The 26,077-nt window shown below is 48.9% G+C and overlaps 10 protein-coding genes across 10 annotated transcripts; 5 read left to right on the forward strand and 5 right to left on the reverse strand.

Moving 5' to 3' along the window:
• Positions 1–843: 843 nt before the first annotated feature.
• BP5553_05173 (putative 60S ribosomal protein L30) lies at positions 844–1,268 on the reverse strand (the record flags this gene model as incomplete). The annotated part of the gene is made up of 4 exons (XM_032013796.1): positions 844–849; positions 923–979; positions 1,032–1,129; positions 1,190–1,268. The coding sequence occupies 4 exons, from the start codon at positions 1,266–1,268 to the stop codon at positions 844–846; spliced, it is 240 nt and encodes a 79-aa protein (XP_031870396.1).
• Positions 1,269–2,354: 1,086 nt separating this feature from the next.
• Positions 2,355–4,309, forward strand: BP5553_05174 (Uncharacterized protein; the record flags this gene model as incomplete). Its single annotated transcript, XM_032013797.1, has 2 exons — positions 2,355–2,991; positions 3,039–4,309. The coding sequence occupies 2 exons, from the start codon at positions 2,355–2,357 to the stop codon at positions 4,307–4,309; spliced, it is 1,908 nt and encodes a 635-aa protein (XP_031870397.1).
• Positions 4,310–4,934: 625 nt separating this feature from the next.
• On the reverse strand, positions 4,935–6,278 carry BP5553_05175 (putative exopolygalacturonase; the record flags this gene model as incomplete). Its single annotated transcript, XM_032013798.1, has 1 exon — positions 4,935–6,278. One exon carries the CDS (start codon positions 6,276–6,278, stop codon positions 4,935–4,937), a length of 1,344 nt encoding a protein of 447 aa, XP_031870398.1.
• Positions 6,279–7,182: 904 nt separating this feature from the next.
• On the reverse strand, positions 7,183–8,275 carry BP5553_05176 (Uncharacterized protein; the record flags this gene model as incomplete). Its single annotated transcript, XM_032013799.1, has 2 exons — positions 7,183–7,758; positions 7,883–8,275. The coding sequence occupies 2 exons, from the start codon at positions 8,273–8,275 to the stop codon at positions 7,183–7,185; spliced, it is 969 nt and encodes a 322-aa protein (XP_031870399.1).
• Positions 8,276–9,314: 1,039 nt separating this feature from the next.
• Positions 9,315–11,705, forward strand: BP5553_05177 (Uncharacterized protein; the record flags this gene model as incomplete). The annotated part of the gene is made up of 2 exons (XM_032013800.1): positions 9,315–9,453; positions 9,514–11,705. The coding sequence occupies 2 exons, from the start codon at positions 9,315–9,317 to the stop codon at positions 11,703–11,705; spliced, it is 2,331 nt and encodes a 776-aa protein (XP_031870400.1).
• A 580-nt stretch (positions 11,706–12,285) lies between these two features.
• On the forward strand, positions 12,286–16,691 carry BP5553_05178 (Uncharacterized protein; the record flags this gene model as incomplete). The annotated part of the gene is made up of 5 exons (XM_032013801.1): positions 12,286–12,326; positions 12,377–14,867; positions 14,933–15,955; positions 16,013–16,148; positions 16,225–16,691. 5 exons carry the CDS (start codon positions 12,286–12,288, stop codon positions 16,689–16,691), a joined length of 4,158 nt encoding a protein of 1,385 aa, XP_031870401.1.
• A 140-nt stretch (positions 16,692–16,831) lies between these two features.
• Positions 16,832–17,174, forward strand: BP5553_05179 (uncharacterized protein; the record flags this gene model as incomplete). The annotated part of the gene is made up of 2 exons (XM_032013802.1): positions 16,832–17,035; positions 17,100–17,174. The coding sequence occupies 2 exons, from the start codon at positions 16,832–16,834 to the stop codon at positions 17,172–17,174; spliced, it is 279 nt and encodes a 92-aa protein (XP_031870402.1).
• Positions 17,175–17,505: 331 nt separating this feature from the next.
• On the reverse strand, positions 17,506–18,757 carry BP5553_05180 (uncharacterized protein; the record flags this gene model as incomplete). Its single annotated transcript, XM_032013803.1, has 4 exons — positions 17,506–17,957; positions 18,009–18,310; positions 18,368–18,515; positions 18,580–18,757. The coding sequence occupies 4 exons, from the start codon at positions 18,755–18,757 to the stop codon at positions 17,506–17,508; spliced, it is 1,080 nt and encodes a 359-aa protein (XP_031870403.1).
• Positions 18,758–20,747: 1,990 nt separating this feature from the next.
• On the reverse strand, positions 20,748–22,042 carry BP5553_05181 (uncharacterized protein; the record flags this gene model as incomplete). The annotated part of the gene is made up of 7 exons (XM_032013804.1): positions 20,748–20,807; positions 20,867–21,043; positions 21,094–21,403; positions 21,462–21,512; positions 21,572–21,721; positions 21,776–21,821; positions 21,922–22,042. The coding sequence occupies 7 exons, from the start codon at positions 22,040–22,042 to the stop codon at positions 20,748–20,750; spliced, it is 915 nt and encodes a 304-aa protein (XP_031870404.1).
• A 1,338-nt stretch (positions 22,043–23,380) lies between these two features.
• BP5553_05182 (uncharacterized protein) lies at positions 23,381–26,029 on the forward strand (the record flags this gene model as incomplete). Its single annotated transcript, XM_032013805.1, has 2 exons — positions 23,381–23,465; positions 23,541–26,029. 2 exons carry the CDS (start codon positions 23,381–23,383, stop codon positions 26,027–26,029), a joined length of 2,574 nt encoding a protein of 857 aa, XP_031870405.1.
• Between the last annotated feature and the right edge of the window lie 48 nt (positions 26,030–26,077).

Consider the following 26,077-nt stretch of genomic DNA (forward strand, 5'->3'; position numbering starts at 1 on the left):
GAGGTATTGACCGCAGTTGAGTAGAACAAGACGCATAATAAGTGCAGAGTCGCGAAGGATGATGACCAAATGCAATGATAGTATTTTGCGGCCCGCAATACTCGAGTACCTGATTAAAGCGAGACATAGTGTATGGCTTATTATTGCGATAATAATGGTATCCGGCGGGTCGGCATGCTACTATTGACTGGTTTCGAGGTGGATTTTGGGCTTTGATGTTCAGGGGAAACGGTGACGGACGGGGAGTTGTCGAAGTCGAAGCCGGATTTATCGCGCATGCTTGGGCGAATTTGGGGCAAAACTCTTTTCGCCATCATTATAAGGCCCAACGGCCATTACCTAGGAGGTATGTATGACTCCTTCTTTCCTATATAATCTAGATGTCGACGTACAGCACTATAATTATTGATCAAGTATCTAGCCGGTCGCAAAGTGAGACTATTCCTAGAACCAGGCCCCCATATTTGACCGAAATTGAGGTATTCAAATCGGATGACTAATCATGATCACGTTACGCCGAGGTTCGCTTACAGCGGCTGACGATCCTTGGCTCACCCACAAACGGCAATTTTTGAGGATGGATTTAGTAGTGACAATCGGTGTAAGAAGTTGAACTGAGGATTGTTATAAGCTATGCTAGAGTTTCCCGTTCCCCATCATCTGGCACGATGTGATTTACATGCCCTCTCCGCTGAGAATATCTGAATCGCCCTCATCGAGGATTGCCATACACCCACATCTAAATAGCTTTCCGCATGAACGGCCCAGCTCGATCTATCCATCCAAAAGAGTAAGCCAATGTATACCCTCCAAAGTCAGAGACTTTTTCTCGGGGCAGCCGCTTCAGACCTTTTCCAGCCTTCGGCGGAGTGGAGAAGAGCTTGCTTCATTCATATAGGGGAGGGGATATGTGTGTACTTACGTTGTTTCCCTGGAAGTGATGCACTTGGGTCTTACTAAGCATGCTATAATATTCCAGCTTCTCAAAGTTAGAAAACCGTAGCAATGAAGGGTTGATCTTCGAAACGTACCTCGCTCTTGCGCAGAGGGGGGGTGTTTCCGGCGATCAGGACAAGCTTAGCTTTTCCGGAGCGGAGCGTCTTGAGGGTAGACTTGTATCCCAAAGTGACTGTTTTTTGATGCTGTCAATTATCTGTTTTTGACGGTCGAGTTGAGTCTGGTCGCATACCTTTGCCGGACTTCATCACAAGCGCCAGGCGCGAGTTGATGGTGTTGGCATCCTTCTTAGACTTCTTAACTGGGGCCATCGTTGCGAGTTCAAGAGTCTTGGTTGATCTTGAATGTGTGGTTGATTGATACGCTCCGGCGAAATTGGTTTGAAGATTTCTTGAAAATGTGAGAGACGCGAAAGTTGAGAGTTGGCTCGCCAAATGTGCGGCCGCATGACGCCAGTCCTAAAGTGGAACTAGATCACATGATATGAATCTCAGGCACCAATTCAAGTGCAGCCTGATATTTAGGTGTATTTGCCTGTCCGTTACATGTACGTAGCACGAAGTACCCCGTACCTGCCGAGCCTGCCTCATACAATGCACAGCGAGGTACAAGGTACGGAGCCTCAGTCACCTATGAAGTAGAGCTGTTGCAACAAGGCGACCTTTCATTCTTATTGTCCCATTGTTTGTTTATCCTACGTAGGTACCTACTGTTCCCCCGGGGATGTTGGCAAATGCGCCGACTAAGTACGGGGCACCAAGGTAGAGAGGACGGACAGCTCGCGGTTAGCACGACAGATACTTATAGGTACCAGTCCAATCTGTCTGCAACTCTCCTGCTATAGGTACCAGGTAGGTATCTGCTATGTATGCTGGCTTCACCGGAGGATGTGCCTAAGTTCAAACATGATCCGACCAAACACCGGTTTCAATTCGCATGAGACCGGAGATCAAGTCCAAGCTTCCTTGCCTTAACGGACGTGATATAATTAACTGTTTGTTATTGGCGTTGGCGCAAGGGATTAGTCCGTATGCAAAGCAACCCTGGTGATTTACAGCGAGATAGATACCGTGGCGCAAATTAATGTCAACAACAGAACAAATGCGATCTGTTACCTTATCACATCCACCACCCGTGTTGACAGCCGCAACCTCATTCTGCATCTTACTCTTCAGCTCGTAGATATTTGAAGCTAGCCAACACAAACACCAGATCCTTGAGGCGCAGTACCCCTAGTCTTCCCGAGGGATCACGTCAGGATCAGGCCGTAGAACTACTTCCATTCAAAGTAGTTGGCCCAGTTCTCCAGATTGATCCTACGAACAACATCTTCCACCCAGCCCGGCACGTACATTTTCGATTCAGCGCCAGCTCGATATTGTATTCACCGCCTCAAGATGTCTGCCGCTTCCAAGAAGCCACTGCCAGGCTCATCTGGCGGTCGACGGACTTCAACAGATCCACCTGGCGCATCGCCATCTCGCACTCCAGGGCGTGCTCCCGTTCCTTCGTCAACAGCAGCAACAAATGGGGTCGCCCGGACTCGATCATTACGAGGCGGATCTCCTATGTCTGCGCGATCTGCTATGCAAAGACCCGGTGCCGGCACCTCAAATCTCAGTCAAAGCAGCGTCGCGTCCGAGGCCGATGATGACGCGCGAGCAGAGACGGTCGCTTTGTTGGACGACTTGAAAGAGCGACTACATAATGCCGAGATTACGTCAGAACAGTTCCAGAAGGAGGCCCAGGTTCTACAATCAAGACTAGACGAAGCCCTCCTAGAGCAAGGGAAGCTCGAGGACCGGTTGCACGAGCAGGAGGAGAAGTTGGAACTTCTAGAGAATGAGAAGCGCGATGCGCTGAGAGAAAAGCGTGAGATGGAGAACATATACGAGGCGGAGAGGAGTTCCATGACCAAGGAGAAGGAGGAGATGTCCAACCGGGAGGAGGAAATGCAAGTAATCATTCAGCGACTCAAGGATTCTCTGAGTCAAAGGTCCAATCCAGACGACGAGTCAAGGATATCTAGACGATGTGAGCTGTTCAATTCCGATCCAGAATTCTAATACTGACTTTCCCAGCAAATAATTCCTCTCCAAGCCTTGACGGGCAATTTGCGCCACCCGCCGGCCTCAACCGCAGCGATTCTCGCAACAACTCGAAATTACTTCTACAGAAGGACAAATTGGTCGAGTCCCTTCGATTAGAGTTAGCTGAGGCACAGATCAAGCTTGTTGAGTCTGAGAACATGGGAGGTGGCCGAATGCAAGAGGTCGAAAGGCAACTTTTGGAAGCACGAATGACGAATGCGAGGTTGATGGAGGACAATGAAAGCTACCAATTGCTACTTTCGGAGAAGACATTGACAGGTGACTTTGCAAAGAGCGATTTCATGGGATCCGCTTCGAACCCAGATGCGCTAAGCGCACTTGAAGGCCGAACAGCAGCACCAAGCCTCGCGGATGAGTTGTCGGACGTTGCAGAAGGAGAGAGTGATAACTACAGACGTCTAGAGGCTGAGTTGAAATCAGCAAAGGACCAGAACAAGGCGTTAACGCTCTACATTAACAAGATTATCGAACGGCTTTTACAGCATCAGGATTTCGAGGCGATTCTTGACCAATCATCAGATTTCAAGCCAGGAGCGAACACGGACAAGGAACTTCCTCCTCCCCCCAAGGAGCAAGCCAGCGGGGCCTCCATCCTGCAGCGCGCAAAGTCTGTAGCTATAGGAGCAAGCCGTCGGCCGCGGCCCCAATCAGTGATGGCATCCACCAACTCCGTGGTCAGTGATCCAGATACCGCGCCCAGTATCCCATTCGGCGTCAATCGCTCAGCCAGCTTCCGCACTGGCCGCCCGCAGAGCGAACAGTATACTGGCAGTGGTGGAGCAGCCAGTGTCGTGAATCAAATGTACAAAGGCGGCCAAACCTCTCCTCCACTCCATGGTCCTCAAACACCCCGACATTCGCAATCCTTCTTTGCCCCTCCACCTGTCGGCGGGAATCCAAACGCACAACGCCGGGTCCCTAGTAGTGGACAAACTCCCTCTGCAGGTAACTTCCCTGGCATGAAGAGTGAGACGAGTAGCATTAGCGGAGACTCTGGAGAGGTGTCCACTCCTCCAAGCCAGAGCCCCCCACGACCGAACGTCGAGAAATCGACGACTTTTGCTGGGAATAAGCCCAGACCATTGAGATTAGTACAGGATCACCCGGAGAATAACCGGAAGGCCACCGAGGAAGAAGATAAGAGGGCCAAGAGGGCGAGTTGGATGGGCGGGCTTTCGGGATGGGCCTTCGGGAAGAAGGACGAGAATGCAACGGGAACGGAAGCGGTGATCAAGGAATGAATAATGGCTAGATGAGCGCTCGGGATTATATGAATGGGTTGGGCGGGAACTGGAAATGACAGCAATCACAACTCCTATATTGGTCAATAAGGAATCGGGCATACACGATCAACTAGGTATAGACGGAGATGCTGGATACAATGTTGTGTACATTAGGATACCCCTCGCCAGGCTGTACTTAAGTTTTTAAGGCTCTCTTTTTTTGCCGGAGTCAAGGCCATGGGCATATGGAACATGGATTACCTACAAATGCAATCGATTTAATTCTTTATGGGTGCTCCTTGGTGGTTCGTTATAAATTGAGGATTGAGAATGTTCCAATAAGGTAGGTAGTGTGTTTCCATTCCTCGTTCCCAGATCCTTTTAAGCAGCCGTTGGGCCAGAGATGGGCTTCTTTGGAGAGTGCGTTTTAGAGGAGCTGGGATTGCAGAAACTGCATAAAAATCCAAGGTGAGTGAAAAATTGAAGGAACCATGTTTCTTAAATGATGAGCACTAATACCATACCTACCTAAGGCTACCCCCCGCTCTCCAAACCAATCCCCAAAGTATGATCCCGCGCCACCACCTAGCTCCTCAATCTCACGCTGTTGAATCTCTCCTATGAGTCCTCTCCAATTACAGCTTTAGCCCGACCCACAGGGGAACCCCAGCGTCGGGTTCAAGTTCCTCTTCAAATTGACGCAAATTATCTTCGATGTCTCACCATTTTCCGGATACACCCATATATTGGCCGTCGTTATGTTCCTACACGACAATTCCGTGCTGCAGTTAAAAATGACATACTCGGTGTGCGTCAAGCCCGGCCATCCCACGTTGTACCAACATGGATCGGTAACGCAAGACCCGTCGCCGGGATGGAAAGTGTTGATCGTCCCCGAGAATTCTTTGAAGGATACCCCCTCAAGCAGCACGTCCGATGTGCTCTGTTTGCCAGAATGCTGCTTGCCATTCGGGTTTGAATATGCCTGGGTGACGAATATTGGAAATGTGACGTTGAAATTGCGGATATTGGACCAGGAAACGTCCTTTATCAGCCCCTGGCCTCCAGCCCAAGTTCTGATATTTGCTGCATAGAGACTGTCGATGAGTGTTACATCGTTGAATCTGATATTGGAAATGCTTGCAAAGACATTCGGATCCTCGCCGATGGGCCCAATGGTCATTCCACGGCTTGCAAACCCGATGGTCGCCCCGTCGAAATTGATATTGTGCGAGTCGGGTTGTATAGCTATAGCATAATCTCCATTGAAGATAACACTGTTGGTGAGAGAGATATTCGCGCCGGAAACCGCGAAGCCAAAAGTGTTGAACGGGAACTTACTGGAGTTAGAACGGGCATCGATGATGGCATCGGTAACTGCAATATTACTCCCAATCAACCTCACATTCCCAGCAATCGGTTGTCGGGATTTGAAGTGTTGAAGAGAGCCGTATGTCGTATTAAGACTCATTAATTGCGGTCTTAAAGCTAAACCCGTCGCGTCGGTCGGGTTCGCATCCCACCATGCTTGTCCATAAGAATATATCCACCCGTCCTCATACGCGTTTCCAAGGAAGTCTATCCCTGGACCAGCAAATTCGAACCAATACAGGGGCTTTGATAAGGCGGATTCGACGCTGCCGCTGACAACTTTTTGGACTGCCATGATATCTCGGGGCAGGTGGAGGTTGCCTTGCATGTGAATCATCACGTTATTGAGGTTTGTGGCTTTGATGGGCGTCAGGATGTTGTAATCCACTCCGCGGCCAAAGTGGATTACTGCGTTCCTATTGCAGGTTACGAATGCTGCCAGGACTGCGGGAGAGTCGTCTGCTGTCCCGTTTGATGAAGCATATTTGGAAGGTATACTGCATTCATTAGACCGGGCGGTTGGATCTGGTGGCGCCACAGGCTTGTTGACTGTAGCATGATTGATCAAGCTTATGATAAAGAGGATGGTAGTCTTAAGGGCGCTTTGAAGGGTCATGTTGATGGTGATGGGGAGTTGACCCTGAGGATGCTGAGGTTGAGGGTGTTATCGTTGTTTTTATCAGCAGAGTCTGGCTTGAACCTGATTGAGGTTCCATGGGAGTGGCTTAAGAAGTGCTGACGTAGCCTGGTGAGCATTGCTTCCCTTCAAGTGAGTCAACTCAATTCGGGGATATTCACTACTAAATTTTGATTCCCTCCTTAAGCTCTCGTGGATTCCCAGTCCTCCAAAGAGGGATATCAGTAAGCAGTAGTGATGGGCTCGCTACAACACCTACATCCAGCGAGGAGGCCGTTAGCCAGAAGATAGGGGACTACTTGGGAATAATTATTCTTGAAATGGAAAAGTGTACCTATTTGCCACGAGGTTGATATAGTAAACTTGCTTATTCTACTATTTCGCCGTTTGAATTAAAGTACTCTTCAACCAAGAGCGGTGTCAATATTATCCCAAGATCAGCAGCATTATAATAATATATTTTCAAGAATTGACTAATTGTGTGCATAACACCGCATTGAATGCACGGTTCTGCCCGTTATAGTAGTTATTGGAAGTATTAATGTAGGATTTTCAAACAAGTGAAGGATATATGTGCTTACTAACACTATGAAAAATCAAGAAGAATTGATAGTAATAACTCGGGTCTATAAATCATATAATACTCACTGAACTTAATCGCAACACTTGCTCCCAGTTTTGGAATAAACGATAGTCGATATGTAGTGGAATATCTAGACTGGTTAACCACTGGATATAGTGTGTAGCCTTTATCCCCAATCATAGGGAGATATTGCTAGATGTTCAGAGACTAGACCACCACACGCTCTCTGCAGTGATGCCAAACCCCTCTAATTTTCCCCAACGCGCTCTTCCACTTCTATTTCTTTACCAACGCGTAGATTTATTTCCTAAAACTCGCAATTCTTCCAAATGTATCAGCCATGCCCCAAATGCCCGTTCTCAAACACGTCAACTGTACAATCTGACTATGATCTACAAATAAATTAATGTCGACTCCAAACTCCCTTACATACCAGTTAAACACCTTGGGTTCGGCTGCCTCGAACATCAACTTTTCCATGGGCAAGTCGCTCAATATCTTCTGAATTACATCTGTCCGCCAGTTCGTTACGTTCTCAGTGATACCCTCGCTCTCGATCATGATCTTTTCCACGCCGGCATCGATGAATTGCTTCCCGAGTGAGATGATCTTGGTTGGATCAGAAGTTCCGGTAGCTTTAAGCTCAGAAGCCTCGGTATCCCCCCCGGCACCGAATTGGATTCCGAGCTCGGGTTTTGGCTTGAGGCCGTGGGATTGGACAAGTTCAATGAGTCGGAGCCAGTCAGCGGGTGGGAAAGAGAGAAACCCCGCCGAGAGCTCAACGACGTCAAAGCCTAGGTCCTTGCATTTCCGAAAATACTTATCAACAACGTTGAGGGGGTCGGGATGTGTCAAAAGGTGTTCTACAAACCCGCCCTACGAAAACACGTAAAATTATCAGTGTGTTTCATCCGGTAATTTTATTCCACCCCCGTAATATCCCCAGTTATGGGAATACCAAACTGAAGCAGATATATAGACGGGTATGGTATTGACTTACTGTGCTCACGTAAACACCACCCTCATGACTGATGTCTATCATCTCCCTCAACTCCTTCTCTGGGAATAAGTTAAAACTTCCCCCGGCAAACTTAAGGCCATCAATATGCGTTCCCATTGTTTGCAACAAATCCTTCAGATGGTGCCGTCCATAAGCGGCATAATAAGGGCCACGGATCTCTGTCACGCCTGCAGATCGGGGCTTGGGAGTCCGAGGATTTGAGCGGATGAAGCCAAATCCAGAGGGGTCATTGAGGAGTGGCGTTGGCGCCGGATGATTCTGCGTCTGTGAGGATTGGGTGAAGAAGTGGCTTGTAGTTGCTTGGAAATGTCTGAGAGTGCGACGGTTCGTAGCACGCGTGGGCCAGCGTGAAAGTATGCCTGGACCTGCCATTGTACCTGTAGTATATAAAGCAATTATTGGTCAAAGCCTCAGAGTAATAAGTAATAAGTCAATAACAATAACTCCAGCCACGACCGAGATAAAACGAAGAAATTGAAATAAACACTCCCTTAAAATATATCAGGTTCGGTGTGCGTCATGCGAAAGTGTAAGATCAAATTCAGTACGACATGACGCAAACATAGGGTTTGTTGTGGGTTTGCGTGATGGCATGAACCACTGCTCCCGCCTCGTCTTCCATCTAAAAACTATCTCAGATCAAGCCAGTCTGTCTTATATTGTGGTTACATAAAGCAAGTATAGACATTGATCGGGATCAAATTTCGTTGGTTAGTTTTGAGCTTTGCTCCCGACGCCAAGGCAATGGAATTGACATGTCACCCCCATAGTGCTGACTAGGAAACCCCTGAATTGCTCGCTGAGGGAGCGGGACTTAGGCGAGGGCGAGCGACCGCAGTTCTACCGATTAATAATTGCTTCTCTGGACGTCACTCTTCACTCACAAGACATATACTTCGTATACTTGCATATTGAAAGGTTTTCATGGATCCATGCTACCAGCTTCAGCTTTGGCGTCCAGAGAGTACAAGCGAGATCTAGGATCTACAAGCCATGGTCATGCCCTTGGATGCTGTTCCCGAGGCAGCTCGTATCCATATGACATGCATGCATCATAATGCATGACCCGGTGTCTTAAAGGACTGCAGAGCCAGCGCAGATTCTGAACAATGTTTCTGCTAGACACCACGCATTGGCTAGGCTCTGGGCGGGTTGTTTTTAGAGCAGTGATACCATGGTCCTGCATACAATAACATGCATAGTAACCTGGGCATGGACGCCATCGGATGGATAAAGGTCCTTGTGTGGTACAGATTTCTCCCCCCTCTCTTTATGTATTCATGAGCTTCCGATTTTGAATCGTATTGCCCCACTGGCTACTCTCTATATCTATGCACTTGGTCGCATCTTAATCACTGTCCGCAACCTTTCATTTCTTCCTTCTGTCGTTCGTTCGCTTCATAGAAACAACATGAAGATATATTTTCTCCCCGCGGCAGTTCTCCTCTGGTGGGCAAATACAGCACACGCTGCTTGCACTACTAGTCTATTGGTTGATGATTATTCCAACTATGCGAACAACCTTAATTCTTTGGGCCAATATACAAGCGGTGAGTTCCCGAATGCCCTGGAGTGCTCGACATAGAAAGCTATACTAACAGCTCGAGTAGACGATGGGACCACGACCAACCTCAAAGCCAATGCCGCGAACAAGATCATTGCTTTTTCTACTACCTCTTCGAGCTACTTCTATACGACCTTCAACTGCGAGAAAGCGACGACAGACGGGTACAATGCAATTACAGTTCCAATTAAGGGTCCTTCGGGTGCAAAATTTACAGTTGAGCTGCAGACCTCAAGTTCTTGTACAGCAACAGCATATAATAGCCACTTCGCAACTTTTACTGGCGTTACTGGAACCAGCAAATTGTATACCATCCCATTGAGCGCTTTTACGGGAGCAAATCTGAATGCTATACGAGGTTTGGTATTCGAATCCTTCAGCATCAATGGAGCCTGGGAGATTGGTCAGATACAGTTGTCGTGTACAAGTAGTTCGAGCGGCATGTCCACTGTAACAACAAGCATTCCTTCTCCGTCAACCACACTGCCTACCAAGCCTATCACAACCACACCTGGAAACCCGGGGTCCTGCACAAACCTCTTAGTCGATGACTTTGCTTCCCAATCCCGGTTGACGTTTCTTTTCTACAACGCCATGTTGCAATCAACCTCTGATGATGGCACGATGGCACCTATCCCTGACAGACCTGATACCAGTACCTCTGTGATAGTTGCAAATAACCATCTCACCTTGACGCCTGCCAGTGGGTCTTCATATTGGTATACGATGCTTGGCTGCACCAAGGCTACCAATGTCTATGGCGGCATTGGGATGACGATCCAGGCACCCAAGGGAACGACATTGACCGTTGAACTACAAACATCGACGACTTGTTCCTCGGACAATCCAACACTCAATGATCTTCTATCGACCGATCTAGGATGGACTTTTGATGGAACCGAGAAATACTATACTATTCCGTTTTCCAAATTTCCTGGGCTCGACACTGATCATATCCTGACACTCCTTTTCTCGGGAATCAGCAAGCCGATCACACTTGGGCCAATTGCCTTTTATTGTGGGACCACCGGTACTGCATATCCAGTACCTACCACTGTCCCTGTGGTCGAACCAACCGCTACTGTGCCAGCAACTACGGGACCATCAGCTTTTATCATCGACACTTTTGGTAATGCAGATTCAAACAACCTCGGTTTTTATCATGGAGGTGACGATGCCACGGCGTTCAAACAGTCCAGTGGAAAGATAACAATCAACACCAAGGGCAACTCGGACCTGTCCTGGTATACTCAAATATCAAATGGATGCAGCGACTTTACATCAAATGACAAGAGCTACTTGCACATCGCATATACAGGGAGCAACGCATTCACAGTAGCGCTCCAGCAACATAACCCAACTTGTAATGAAAGCATGAGTCCGTACCCATATACCTGGGATTCGGTCGAAGCATCACGATATTCCAACAGTGCGAAGACAGATATCTACGTTCCGATTTCCCACTTCAATATTGATCGGACCAAGTCCGTTGGCTTTGCACTCAAAGGTTTCTATACCAGCACGTCGACAGTAGTCTCGAAGATTGAAATTGTCAAGACCGTCCCAGGCGGCTTTTTGGTCCCCAGCAAACTCAGCACTGCACCATTTATCTTCGCCTGTACACGCCCCAATTCTTTCGCCTTCGCCATTGACGATGGGGACCCACAATATGCCCAGCGGGTTGTATCTACAGTCGCTGCGGCTGGCATCAAAGTGACTTTTTTCACTGTGGGCGCTGCGCTGCTTGACACAAGCACAAATTTAACCAACGTTTACAAAGGCATGCTCGCACAAGGGCACCAAGTAGCCTATCACTCTTATACCCACCCACCTTTGGAAGGACTCCCGTCCCTCGCCGCCATCGACTGGGAAATCAACAACGATATTGCAGCAGTCTCTCAAACCCTAGGCATTACCTCAAATTACTTCCGGCCACCCTTTGGCACCGAAGGCGCGCGTATCCGCCAACGTCTCGCGGCTACTATTCCCCAAGCCAAATTCGTGGGATGGAGTGTCGATGTGCAGGATTGGCTATGGGCGTTGAGTCCCACCCCTGAGAAGCAGCTGGAGAACTTCCAGAGTGATGTTAATAAGGGGGGAAATCTGGTGGTGATGCATTATTTATATGATAGCACGGTGAACTACCTGCCACAATTCATACAAATTGCTCGGGCAACAGGGAAGCAGTTAATGAGGGTTGATCAGTGTCTGGAGGACCCGAATGCGCCCCCCTTGTGATGTATACAGAGAGTCATAGTTGTTACTTGCAAGCCAGGAAAGAGGCGAATAATAAGGTGGAAATGTCGAATTGCTACAATTCAAACAGTCTATTCTTATTGAGGGTGAAGAAAATTGAATCTCAAATAGTGGTGCGTCCAGGCCTGTGGCGTAGAGTATTAGCGGTACTGCTATTTCTATCATCCCTACTATCGGCCGCCATATCAGATGTTTTAACCCTGTCATCGAACCGTGCCGAGCCATAACAATGGACCCCTGCAGATAACGCTGTAATAATCGTCTGTTCCCCTCATTATTTCGCTGCGTCTCATTGCGAAATATGTGCAGAATGGTCTTTATTGAAACCCGGAACTTACCCGGATATAACAGCTCAGGATCTTAGGAGATCACCTGACTAGGACTTTATCCTGTCGACCCCCGTGGTACCATCATCTATGATCTGCAAACAATATCTCCTGGAAGAGACTTTACTTCCTGCGCCAACCTATCGAGTACCCGTTTAAAACGCCAACCTTCTACGCCACATCACTATATTACCGCTATGACTAGTCCCTGATTGAGAGAGCAGCTTCCTTCAATCATGCCGTCGGCGGAGACGTTTCGTGCAAGAGAAGTGTACAGGTCAGTACCATTTGCAAAGTACGCTGTCACAGGGAGCTTATGAAATGCAGGTACTACCAGCCGAGGGACATCACAGAGCCAGCCGCCATACCGGGACTTACAGATTCTGGCCAAGTGCGTCTAAATCAAGCTCCTCCAAAAGATACAAACTTCAATACGCAAAAGTCGTTCTCTGACACAGCGCTCACGGCCTTCGCCCAACTTATTGCCCTCCGGTTGGCCTCCCAAAGAGCTATCGTCTCCCTCATCGACCACGAGAATGAATACTTCCTGGCCGAATCTACGAGTAACTTGAGTCTTATCGACGATGACGGGCACAACCAAAATGCCTGGCTATCTATCAGTGGCGCGAGAGTCCCGCGCGGGGCCTCGCTCTGTGAACAGACATTGCGCCTGGTGCCGAATCAAGATACAACGGCGGAAATGACTCCTGTATTCCTGGTTCCAGACCTCCGGCTCGACAAAAACATGAGCAAGCTGGACTGTGTAACGGGCGCACCGTACTTGAGGTTCTATTGCGGAGTAGCTTTGACCAATAAAAAAGGCGTCAACATTGGCTGCGTATATGTTGTCGACGATAGACCGAGGACCGACTTTAGTCTCGAACAAGCCCAGTTCTTGACTACAATGGCGGCTACAGTGATGGATCACTTGGAGAATATTAGAGCCAAAGAAGACATTGTTAGAGTGACAATGATGAGCCAGGCCCTCCATGCGTTCATTGAAGGGGAGGGCACGATGGACGGGGATTGGCAGCGAGTCAGGAAGTACAATCTTCCAGCTGGGGCTGGAGTAGGCTTTCATTGGAAGAGCAGTGAAAATGATCGGGCTGGGATTTATGGCAACAACAGGAAAGATCTTGATGCGTCGATATCGATGAGGCCTCTTCCGACTGTATCCGAAGTGGCACCGAGTCAATCGCAATCTCCGTTGCAGCACACCGGCAATAACTCAGATGCTCGCTTCAACTTCAACAATTCGCGCTGGAGCTCTTCGTCGGAAACTCCCCAGGCCCCTCCACTGAAGTCTGTATTTGAGGGTGCCGATGATGCAGCAGAAATGCTAACTGGTGGGAGAGACACCGGATTTGCTAATGACGGGTTTACAAATCAGCTTCATACCACCTTCTCCCGCGCCTCGAATCTTGTTAGAGAAGGCATGGAGGTTGATGGAGCGGTATTCTTCGATGCTCCTTTTAGATTCTATCAAGGACGTAGCACACTCGAAACAGATACTCGCCGATTGGAGGATCAGGAGCCTGAAAGCTCGACAGGCACCGAAGCCCGACCGGGACCACGACCTCGAACCTCACTCCCCAACAACCGCGCCAAGCATGACGAAGCTATTTCTGAATTAAAGTCTGATGTTCTGGGGTTTTCTACACATGAGTCCTCCTCGTGGGCCAACCAGGGCATATCTCATGCCACCAGTTTTACTGCCATCGATCAGAGTCTTCTAACCTCTCTTGTAAGACGCTATCCGCGAGGTGAACTTTTTGTCTTCGATCAAGACGGGGCAATTTCCCCGCCTGCGGACATCCTCACGCCAGCAGACCCCCCAATCTCAATCACCACTGCGTCCTTCGAGAAGAGGCGTGCCCGTCATAAGTGTCGTAAACGAAACGAAATGCTGCGTTTGATGGATGCATTTCCTGGAGCCCGACAAATATTTTTTGCACCACTATATGATTCAACATCTGGATGCTTCATTGGATCTTTCGCTTGGTCAACCTCAGCGACTCGAATATTTTCTACTGAGAACCACCTGTCATATCTTACTGCTTTTGGGCATAGCGTGATGTCAGAAGTTACGCGACTGAATACAATGAGCGCTGACCTTGCAAAAGGCGACTTCATCAGTAACGTTAGTCACGAGCTGAGAAGCCCGCTTCATGGAATTCTAGCAAGTGTAGAATTTTTAGCAGACACTGCCTTGGATGGATTCCAAAAGAATTTGGTCGATACAGTAGACATCTGTGGCCGAACGTTACTAGACACGATTGAACACGTTTTGGACTTTTCCAAAATTAAGAAATTTGGGCAGGTAAGTGCGCAGCCAATGGGAGCCGTTGCAAACCTCGATGTCTCTGCGATTATCGAAGAAGTGCTAGATGGTGTTTTCGCCGGATTTGAATTTAATGGACTATCTTCACAAGGACTAGCGGATACGACAAATAGTCGAATGCGAGATCTATCAAACTTCAGTGATAAGAGCGCCAGGGCCATGGATGAGCTTCAATTTGACTTTTTTAATGATTCACTTACTGTAATCATAGATATAGACTACAGAGATCAGTGGACGTTTCCGACAGTCCCAGGGACTTGGAGACGTTTGACAATGAATTTATTTGGTAATTCATTAAAGTATACCCCCGAAGGTTACATCAAGGTGAAACTTGAAGCTCGAAACATACCTCCTGTGAGCTCGGATATGAGGGATGATGCTATTAAAAGAACTATGGTCACGATGACCATATCAGATTCGGGACAAGGGATGTCAAGTGAATTCATGAAGACAAAATTGTTCATACCTTTCACACAGGTGCGAATATTCCGATCGGACTTACTATCCTGTATGGTTGTTGTTAATGCTAATTGAGTCCCAAGGAGGACGTGACAGCTCCAGGAACCGGGCTGGGTATGAGTATTGTGAAGCAAATCGTTGATCTGTCTGGTGGCTTAATCGACATTCGCAGTGATCTGGGCAAGGGCACAGAAATAAAGCTCAGCCTACCTTTAGAGGACTGTCCTCGAGAATCAGATGAAATAGATCCGACTTATATACGCGAAGTCCCCATTGATGCTGTTCGACGGCGTGCTTGCGGCCGGACGGTCACCATGCGTGGATTTGACGATGCGTTGGGAAAATCAGATCTCCAACTGACTGCGGCCGCAAGCCTAAAGGCTTCCATCAAAAAATATGTTGAGGAGTGGTTCAATTTAACGATTGTCTCCAATGACGCAGTTGCTGATATCGTCATCTCGGATGAATCTGCGTTCCTCGGATCGACAAAAATTTCTGGAAGCAGCCCTCGGCTATTGCTCATTCTCTGCAGTAATGGAGCACGAAAGGAGTTTTACAAGTCTCAATTTGATGTCGGTCAGCTAGTCGAGTTCGTCAGCAAACCCTGTGGTCCTCACCGCCTCGCAAAAGCACTATTGAACGGCTTTGACGCAGAAGACGCTCTCAAAGAGCCGAGCGAAGACCAGGCAGGTCAGATGGGACTCCATAGTAGAGCATTTTTGCCCATAGTCACATTAGAAGATACCAAGGTAGGTGTAGGTACTAGCAATCTGAGGTTATTAGGGGATTTGAAGTCATCAATCGAATTCTCGCCAACAGCTACTAATCTCAACATACCGCCAGCGGCGGATATCATGGCCAATGAAACGGCCAATGGGAGGCCCCCGATGCTACATAGGAGGTCAAGTGGTGCGGCCGTGAGGCTGAGTAAGAGCAAAGAATCGAGCACAGAGAATGCGAGTGTAAGTAAAACGGGATCAGAATTGTCTTCAATATCTGCCACGGCGAATAGGCCTGCATCTCTTTTGGAAAACGCTCCTAGTGGCGAATTGGGCTTTGAAACGGCTCCTATACCTTTTACAACCCCAAGGATGTTGTTAGTGGAGGTCAGTGTTTGTAAAGATACCGCGAGGGATAAACTTACAATACTGATATCTTTTCAGGACAACCCTGTCAACATGATGCTACTTGCGGCCTATATGAAGAAGAATGGCTGGGACTACGAAAAAGCCGCAAACGGTTTACAAGCTTTACAAGCATTCGAACGCCGACCTGAAGGTTTTGACGTCGTTTTCATGGGTATGTTTTCCCATCCTTCCTCGAGCTAATCCGTTCGCCCTCACTTATCATTGTCTTTTAATCTCATTATGAATAGATGTCTCTATGCCCATAATGACAGGCTACGAATCCACCCGCAGAATCCGCACGATCGAATCGGAACGCCGTGCCGCCTACGACCGCCAACAACAACTCGAGCCCCTTTCATCAACGACCGTCGTCCCGGCCTCGCCCTCCTCCCCTGTTCAAGCGCCGTGGCGTATCACAAATTCTCCATCTACTGCCTCCCGCGACCCGTCTTTGTTACCATCGAAAGCTATTCCGGCACTAATCATTGCGTTGACGGGTTTCAGTAGCCAGAAAGATCAGGAAATGGCATTTGAGTCCGGAATGGATATTTTTATGACGAAGCCCGTGAGGTTTAGGGAGGTAGGGAGAATTTTGAAGGGTTGGGTGGAGAGTCGCGAGAGTGAAAGTGCTGGTGATGTAATAAATGAAGGCTTAACAGAGCCGGAGGAAGGCATGAGTGGTGTGAAGACTGGATGGCTTGCCGGGGTGGAATAGGCCGTTTTCAGGCTGTTGGCACTGTAAGTACCACTGGTGGTATTGCCGTTGTGAGGATAACAGCAACTGACACCATCTTCGCCATTTGCAGAAATTAAACGCGTAAGAAAGCGGTCGTTCCCTTCTCGTTATTAGTTACGATGGGCAAACGCATTGACGACGGGCATCCGAGATACTTCAAAGAATGCAACTATCGCAATAGTTGGCAGGGCTATGTTACGATTTGGAGATTCAATGCCATCGGGGAATTTGGGATCATTACTGGCCCCAAGAATGCCGAGTCGCTAGGTATTGTCTGTGGTATGTCTGAGTTGCCGAATACCGAGGATGCTGGGACACGACTGGTAAGTCGCGACGCGTTGGCTACGAATGAAGAGAACGAACAGAGCTGACAAGTCTTGACTACAGGCGCGCAAGGGTAATTCTAATGGCAATAATAATGGTGATGATGATGATGATGATGATGACGGCCTAGAAGATTGAATATATTCATAATGTATAGCTGCTATCGCTACTACTACGCTAAATTGCAAGTATCATTTGCATCTCTATCTGGCTGATATTCCGGCAAGTTCGTAATAATGAACTGCACATGCACCTCTGGGTCACAAACGCCCACCGAAACTCCACAATGACCCCAATTAAATAAGCTTATCCCCAAGGCGCTCGTAACAGAACGCCCGGTAAATACCGTATCCGGTACCAAGAATATTTTATCATGGTACACCTGTACAACGCCCTATCCTCCATCAGGGCTCCTCGTGTGTATGTAATTGAAGAATGATATCACTTTCCGAAGCAACTATTATTCCTTTCAAGGGTGTTGCATCGATGCTCCGTGCAACTCAACAGCGTGTGGAGTTGGCACGCCCTGCACTTCGGCCACGCCCTGTGGATACAGGTGTGGGGGGTGCTCGCCAGGCGCGTTACTGGGAACAGCTTCGTACTGGTAAGGCTGTCCGGGTGGTTTTTGACCTGGTGCGAAATATCCCCCTTGTGGTGGTGGACCATGCGCTGCATCCCAAGGCGGCGGCGGCGAATTGGGAGGCATGTATGAGTTGGGTCTCATATCTCCGGGCGGGAATTGAGCGGGATATGGTTGCTGGGCCATTGGAGATCCCATAGCTGGTGGTGGTGGTGGTTGAGCGTTGTTCTTCCGGCGACGAAGGAATAAGAGGACTCCAAGGACGATGAGCCCGATGGCGACAGCACATCCACCGACAGCACCGCCGATGATGGCCCCGTTATTTGAAGATTTGGCTGGTTCTAAAGAAGTTAGCGAATGATGGTACTATATCAGATGGGAGTAGGTCGTACCAGGTAGCACTGGGGTGGTAGTCTGGGACGATGGACCTGTGGTAGCCGGGGATGCGCCTGGTGTGGATGTGGATGTGGATGTGGGTGTGGATTCCGGTGTAGTCGAGGTAGATTTTGCTGCTTGTGTAGTTTTGACGAGTGTTTGAGTTACTACTGAAGGAGCTCCAGGAGTCCAGTCCATTATACCGGACGAATCTTTACTCTGCACGGCCCAATAGTTGCTGCTCCCGCATCCCAAATACGTCAAAGGTGATTCATCGCTGACGGAAGCAAATATCCTTCCCGTGATGCAATAGTCGGAACTGTAGGCGGAGATAGAGTTAATGAGAATTCACGTGCCATAACTCGGATATGCGTACCAGCTGAGCGAAGAGCTAGCATAAACTGCAGTATAGAAGCCATTACAGTTGTTCACGAAAGAGCATGTTGTCGCGGCAGTGTTACAACATGCGAAATATGGTGAGCTAACGGAATACGTGTATCCACTGGCGCAAGTTCGCTGATAGACTGAGCAGATGATAAAGTCAGTATAGATTTTCCAGGTCTTATATAATGATCGTTGAGGACTCACCGGTTCCGCCATCAACCTGCCAGCCGAGAAACCGAGGGTCACCTAACGACAAAGACGCGCGATTGTAGAGTTTCGGACCAGGAGTGACAAGCGCCTCAGGAGGTACCGTAACTGAGACTTCCGTAGCTGTCACTATCTGGTACTGTAAGGCAATGATTGCCAACAGAGGCACAAACATTTTGGCAGTCGCGAATTTGATCGGACCGCAAGCGATTAATGATGAGGAAAGAACACGAGAGAGAGGGAGCAAAACCGAGAAAGGAGCAGCGTGGGGCCCAGGCCATGGGTATCTAACCATATACTTGGGGAAATGTTATTAGTATGGTCCAGTCGTAGGTTATCTCCGCACTGGGAATCCGGACCTCGTCCTGGGGCGGTGATCATTTGGTGGCTGCGGACTGCAGTTCAGCAGCTGCAGATCCGAAGTATGACATGGAATGGTTGGACGAGGAGCACAAGGGGCGTGTGCAGGGCCAGCAAATAAGACGAAGTCAGTGCTCGTCCAAACCTCAAGAGGCTTAAGACATGCTCGTCCGATGGGTCCTCTGTCGTTCGTTATTCCCTTTTTTGAGCGGCCTCATGGGGGTCGAGGGGGCTGTGAACTCTGAACTGAACAGAGGACTTGGACCCGGGTTGATGCGAAGTAGAGGCTGTATCCGCTGGCCCTACGAGGCTCCGGGGCAGACCGTGGGCACGAAGGTAAACTGCGTCTCTCCAGACTCTCTTGTCTTGGTGTTGGCACCTCGTATTCCACATGTAGCCTGGGGTTGGCAACTGCGCCGTAGGGCTCAAATCAACTTTGCACGTCCCAAACTCTTGGGGGGACCCACGAATGGCCCTTTTCCCCCTCGTCCATTTCAACCCACGGGCAATGGAACGATAGCTTGAATAAATAGCGACCTAAAACCCAGGCCCGGGAGAGCGTCCCTCGCGCCGTTGCGGTTGCCGACTCAACTATTAATAACGCATGGCACCCCGAACTGATGCAGATGCATCACACCATGGCTCAAGTTTGCGACGAAGGAACAATAGAAGAGTGGAGCCTCCCAAATCCGCTGCTGTCAGTTGTTGGACGGGCTGCACCAACTCAGCCGCAACTGCTAGGTTGTACGGAGTAGCAGCTACAGTAGTATGGGCCCAATCACACCTGTGGGCATCGATTGGGTGTGCAAAAGCAAATATCGAATATTTCCTAATCCGCCGATTTTGCTGTCAATATATCCTTGCCAGGCGCGCAGGGCTTTAAACCAGCTTCAATCCAGCCATGCGGATTCCCACGACCTTCTCTGGCGGCTCTGGCCGGAGAGCGTGTTGTGTTGTTTTGATTGCGCTGCGTCTCGTCACGTGCTGCGATCGACATCGCCGTTGCCCAGCAAGCTTGGAGCGCCGGCTTGGTCCAAGGCGCCACGGTGCAATATTCGTCCGCAAAGCACTGTGAATCTGGTCAGCCTTGTCGCTAGCAAACGCAATCCATGCAAGACGGAGATGAGCTTTCTTGGCTATTGTTATTCAAATACGACGACCTATCCAATCCTTCCACAACATCCAGTAGGGCACGCTGCTCGTACTAGCTCTCGAAGGTGTAGATTTCGGTCATAGGAGGGCTGCCTGGTTCGGCGCACATATCGATGATGTTATTTCCGATAACCTCGAAAGCCCAGACTACTTACGGGCACGGGCGTAGTCGGCGTTGAGAACTAAGACATTTGGGTTAAGATTAATCCAATTCTCGCATTCTCGTGAAATGGCCAATCAAATGACTCCCATGGCGGAGTAGACTTGCGAATGCTGGCAGCCGCACTTGAGCCTCATGAATTCTGGACTGTTGACCATGAGCTGATTAGTGTCACAGGGTCCATAGGCTGTGCAATCTCCTGTGGAGAATATAGAGGAACCACTTGGTCGTCTATAAAAATAACATGATGTTATCGCGTGAGGAGAAATAAAAAGGGGACAGAGAGTGCCAGGAGGGTGCTAACTTGGGTCGTATGTGATGGAGGACGAAATGCAACACAATTGAATGCTCCCACCGTATATATATCACCACAACACCCAACCTTCTGTGGTTTGTATTAATTGAATTATTTTTCGGCCTTAGGAGCTTAACCGTAAACCCCAATCCTTTTTCACCAGCTTTAGAAATGCGCGCCAACAATACTCGTGGTGTCTCAGCCCCACATAGTCGTCGTCTTTGTCACAGTGTAGAATTCAGTTGTCGTTTTTCCGATCTGCATATGCATGAGTAAGTACATAACCCTCGGAAGTAACGACTATAAAACCAACATACCGTCGTAGTAGCCGTGGCTCCTCTTGACCGAGTCTCGGTGACGGTAGTCCCTGGTGGGGGAGCAGTAACTATGCAAGAACAGATAGCGCTCAATGTCTCCCGAGGGACGTTGGTGAGGAACCAAGGCGTCCCGACCGCTTCAGCTCGAGCAAGGTTCCGCGCTGATTTACAGTTCGACTTGTTACTCGTTAGCAGACACCCCGTGTATACAAGACAACAGACCTTACAGGCGAGTATTCCAGGCAGTTTCGATCGTAGAATAGATATGGCGAGGCAGCTCCAGGGATGATATTTTCTGCGGTGGCAGGGACTTTATACAAGTTACACTGTGGGGAAGCGTCGTTGGTATCCTGCATGACCTGGAAGCTAAGGCAGTCAGGGGCTTGCAGGCATAGCTGGTGACAAGTGGTAGCTTTTATCGGCTGCGCAGTGTATATATTGTTGGTGGCATAACCCCAACCAGCAATGCCGCAGTTCATGTTAGTAACTGGAGTGGGACATAGCCCGCTATCTGTCGGACTCGGACCTGTCACCGTCCTATCAAAAGCCTGATCAGTAGACTCCCAGAATAAGCCATGTTCAAAGGTTCACCTACGGGGATTTGGTCGTGGTCGTTGTAGTCGTTGTAGTACTTGTCCAGGACGAACTAGAGAGGTTGGCTATCAGTATACTTCCTAAAGATGCCGGATTTCAAACTTCACTCACGTAGTCAAGATTCTGGTTGTAGTCAATGTAACTTTAGCGGTTGTGATTTGGGTAGCCGTCACTAAGGCTGTGGATAGAACGGTTCTGGTGACAACTTTCGTGGGGGCAATATATGACGAGCAAAAGCCAAGGACGTCAATGTTAGGATTGCTAAAACAGTACTTAGTTGATTTATACTAGGGCCAAGGCTTAGTTAACTCGCACCTGGGTGGTGGACCGACTGGGGGTGCATCATTTTCGAAGAGACATTCTAGAAGTTAAGACTAGTTAGAGAATGATTTTCAGGCTCAATCAATGATACCAATGATATAAAACAAATGCATTGTGATATAAAACGGGGCTGATAGTACCTGAAATCCCGGGCGGGCCAACTACTTGTCTCGCGACATGATCCGATCCATCAGGATACGGCTTGGCGAATGCGAGGCCGGCCTGAAGGAGAACGGCTATACAGCTAATTGTTGACTTCATTTTGAAAGACAGGAGAGTGAAGGACGATAAGCTTGAAATCCAGGAACTGTAATCAGGGATTATCAGGTTCACGAAAGTTGACTGCGGAGAAAAATAAAGCAATGGCAAGAGAAAAGAAGGTATTATATGCTTAAAACGTATATGAGAAGGTTGTTCGTGCAATATGGGTGAATGATGGCCCTGATTTCAATAGGCTGCCATGTGTGGGGAAGGCATTTCTTGAGCTTCATGTATCCCGCGTAAACATCAAAGATACAACGCAGAAAACGGGATAAGAATGAGATGTGAGTGTACAGCCTGATATTAATCGTTCGTATTAATTGATCCATATTGAATAAATGTGCAGTCATATGTTGGGCGTAGGACGGGACGGAAAGTATTTAATATGTACCAAGACCTGCAGAGCAGGTTGGTGAGATCTGCCAGGGGAGCTCCGCTCGGAACATAAAGAAAAAAATAAACGTGCAGCTACTACGCAAGTGGGGTTTATCAGGCTGTAGATGACCTGATCGAGGCTGGCTCATTCTCATCCCATATACGAAGTGCTCACCGGGTAATATCCCCTCAGTACAGAAGCTTGTCTAGCCTGATGTCAAATACTGTAGAAAGACAGCCTAGCGGCGGATCCGGAACAAATAAAGTACAGAGAGCTGAAAAACGCTATTTCTAGAGCTATTTCACCTCATGAATCTGGCCTGAAATGGGCCGTTGTATATAACGTAGCATCCGGGACTGGTAGCGCAACCGACACCGCGGTTATATGAAGGTCTAGATTCCACCAGATGGCAGCCACACACATTGTATTACTGTACCTACGAACTCGTAGATTAGAGAAAGGATCCATCTTTGCCATAACCAGCGAGCTATCTTGAGAGGAGATTTCGAAATCAGAACCCTCCCTCTCTATCCTTCCCTCTCCTTTCTGCCATCACCACACAGCTGTCTCATTGCCGCTGGATGCTGATCCAATGGGTGCTAGAGGAGCGAGCGCAGCTTTGCGTTCGGGAAGTAGAGAGTTCCGGCGGCCAGGAAGCATCATAGCGAGTCAAAAGTGGCCTTAACCTTGATGTTGATGTTGCTTAACGTTATCGTCAATAATGCCAATGGTACGTAGTATTTGGCAGTTGCTTGTGTGGTCAATGGATGAAGATGAAGTTTAGCCTCGGGAGACCTTGACGCAGCTGAGGCCTGGGGTTGTTGGTGCCTGGTTTTGGCGGCTTACAGAATGGGTTCAAGACGCGACTTCCACCCCGCGACGCGTCTTCCAGTATCATTCATTACTCATGTCGATGTTCCTGTCTGCAATCACCACTTCCCCGTCCTTGTAGGGCTGGCACGATGGACAGCTTGAGGCAAGGCCATAAGGAGCTGCTGGAAGAATTGACCAAAATATGCAGCCGCATTGACACGAAAGTTGGCGCCGGTGAGACCAGCTTTATTAGGAATACCCATTTACTACATGCGATATTTGTACTAATAGAATAATCCCGGCACCCAGAACTCGATGACGCCAATTTCACATCCATTTCAAGAGATGAGCTTCGATTTCTTCGTGAGCAACCCGGACGGGTCGAAGACTTGGCAAATAAAAATGCTCGCCTCATTAGGGATTGGAAACAGGATCGAGATAAGTTGTCGCAACTGGAGGCCCAGGAACACAAGCGTCTGGCGGAAGCCCCGAAGCAGGCCGAACACCGAGAGCACTCTTATAACTTTGCAAGTCCTGCGGGACTGAGCGATCCTGGCAGCAGCCCCAACCTTGCTCTGGCACCAATTGATTTGGTTTCTCCAGCGGGAAACGTGTGTGAGCTAGACTCTACTATGAAGGATAAATACCACGCCCTGGTGCCCAAATTCAATAAGTTATATGAAAATCATAAAGCTGTCAAGGACGCGAATCGTCAATTGGCCGGGAGTCTTGTGAAGCAGAAGAGCTTGGCCAAAGCCTGGCGGGCCAATGCAGATCTTCTGAAAAAGACAGTCGCTGAGAACAACGACAAGATTCAACGGCTGCAGGGAGAAATTCTGACCTTACAAGCAAGATTAGAAAACGATAGAGTCACAAACGATGCAGTAGCAGCAGCGCCACGAGCTGGTGGGCCGTTACACTCACTAGGTGAAGAGAAGGAAGGCAGTCCGTCGACCTCCAATACACAGGCTGCAATACCCGCAAGTAGCCCAGTCAAGGGACCAGGAGCTGAGCATGCTTTCAACGAAAATATCGGCGTGGAAGATACACAATTTGAACCGCTTGAGCCTGACCATTCAAGCTCAACAGAGGACGACATGCCTCCTGCGTTCCCTAGAAGCCCAGGCCCTGGATCACACACGGCTAAGGAAGCCCGATCCTACGACCCCCAGCAACTATCTAGCAGCCCGGTAGTGGTATCGTCTCGCAGGGTTAAAAAGCGGAAAAGCACGAAGCAAGCTGAGCGAAGTCCCGATATGAAAGTCAAGGTCGAGACTGTCTCTAGCAGTCCGGTGGGCCTTGCTGCAATGAGATACTTGGACCACGGCCAGAGCATCGATCTTGATCAAATTGGGCAGAAAGTCAACACGCCAAAGAAGCGGCGCCGTGAGTTGGAGCTATCCCGGCAAGCCTCGAAGCTTTCGAATGAATCGCAGTTCAGTGTTGGAAGCCCAAGCCCAAGTCAGCACGCTTCTGATGATGATTCTCCATCTGAACAGAAGATAACCATATCCCAAGTAGGGTTCAGGGAAGCAGAATCTCCCCTTCAGCCGCTCGATCCCAATAGCCTTGTTCTGCCACGAACATTAGACGCAGAAGCCTCAAATAAGCGACGTCGGCTTATTATTGAAAAAGCAATCGAGGGCGTAAGTGAAGATGGACAGAATATCGCGCCTCTTCAAACAAGAAGACAAGGAAACACGCCTGATTCAAATTACCGCTTGGATGGCTTGCTTGACCAGCCTTCTCCAGCTAGGTCCATTCTAAGCCCAGCTCGCCTGAGTCGCCCACACAGTCCGCTTGGCACAGATTCGCCCGCTGGCGGAAGAACCCCTTCGAAGTCTGGATTGGCACGCGAGGTGAATGTTGGCCGGTCGAAGGAGGGGTTACGCCCTTCAAAATCCGAGGAACAAAGTCCATATGTGAATCAGCCAGGGTCAGTAAGCAAAGGTGCAAGCTCAAATTCCGTTGAACCGGCTAGACCGTCCTCGAACGCGACGTTCAGAAGTGCTGTAGAGCCTTCGAGGGATGGCAATGGCAAATCCACAGAGATGTCGAGGCCTACCAATAATATAGCTAGGACGACAGCTGGAATTACTACACCTACCTCAAAAGGCGTTGCGAGAAACCCGATTGAACATTCTAGGCCGTCATATCAACGGGCAGGGGGCTCTATAGACCCGTCACGGCCTTCTTCATCGCGACATCGAGGCCCTCGTGGAGCTGAGGAGGATCCTCCTTGGGATGATACCCCTGATAACGAGCCTTTGAGATGTCGGGAAATACGCATGCTGAGTCCCCAGGATTTCAAAATCAACCCAGCATACAATCAGGGTTATAACTATGCTTTCACGGATGTGGTACGCAACCGATATGAACGTCAATGCCTTTCGAGTTGTACCAAACCTGGATGCTGTGGGAAGCAGTTCCGTGCACTGGCTATTATGTTTTTCGATAGGGAGATTGCTCCAAACCCATCCCAGCAAGAAGCAGACGAGAAGTTGGCTAAGGACTTCTTAGGTGGCAATGCGTATAAGTTTCAGGGGATGAGCAAAGATGAGAGAAAGGAGATTCTAGTGCAAGCTAAGACCCGAGAATTAGCCAACCAATTCGGGCGACATAGACACGCATATGAAAGACCGAAGAGTCCGCCGGGCTTTTGGGATGCAGATTTCCCAACGACGCAGGAACAGATGGCTCAGCGCGAGAAAGCGCACGAGTTTGAACGCGAGTTAGTAGCCAGGAGGTATGAGGAGGCAATGAGACCCGGGGGAGCCTATATATTCCGGGATGAATAGTTATGGAGGATGATATCTTGTTGTAGGATGTCGTTGCCTTGCGACGAG

The sequence above is a fragment of the Venustampulla echinocandica genome (genome assembly GCF_003357145.1).
Source record: "Venustampulla echinocandica strain BP 5553 chromosome Unknown scaffold_2, whole genome shotgun sequence".
In the NCBI taxonomy this organism is placed as follows: domain Eukaryota; kingdom Fungi; phylum Ascomycota; class Leotiomycetes; order Helotiales; family Pleuroascaceae; genus Venustampulla; species Venustampulla echinocandica.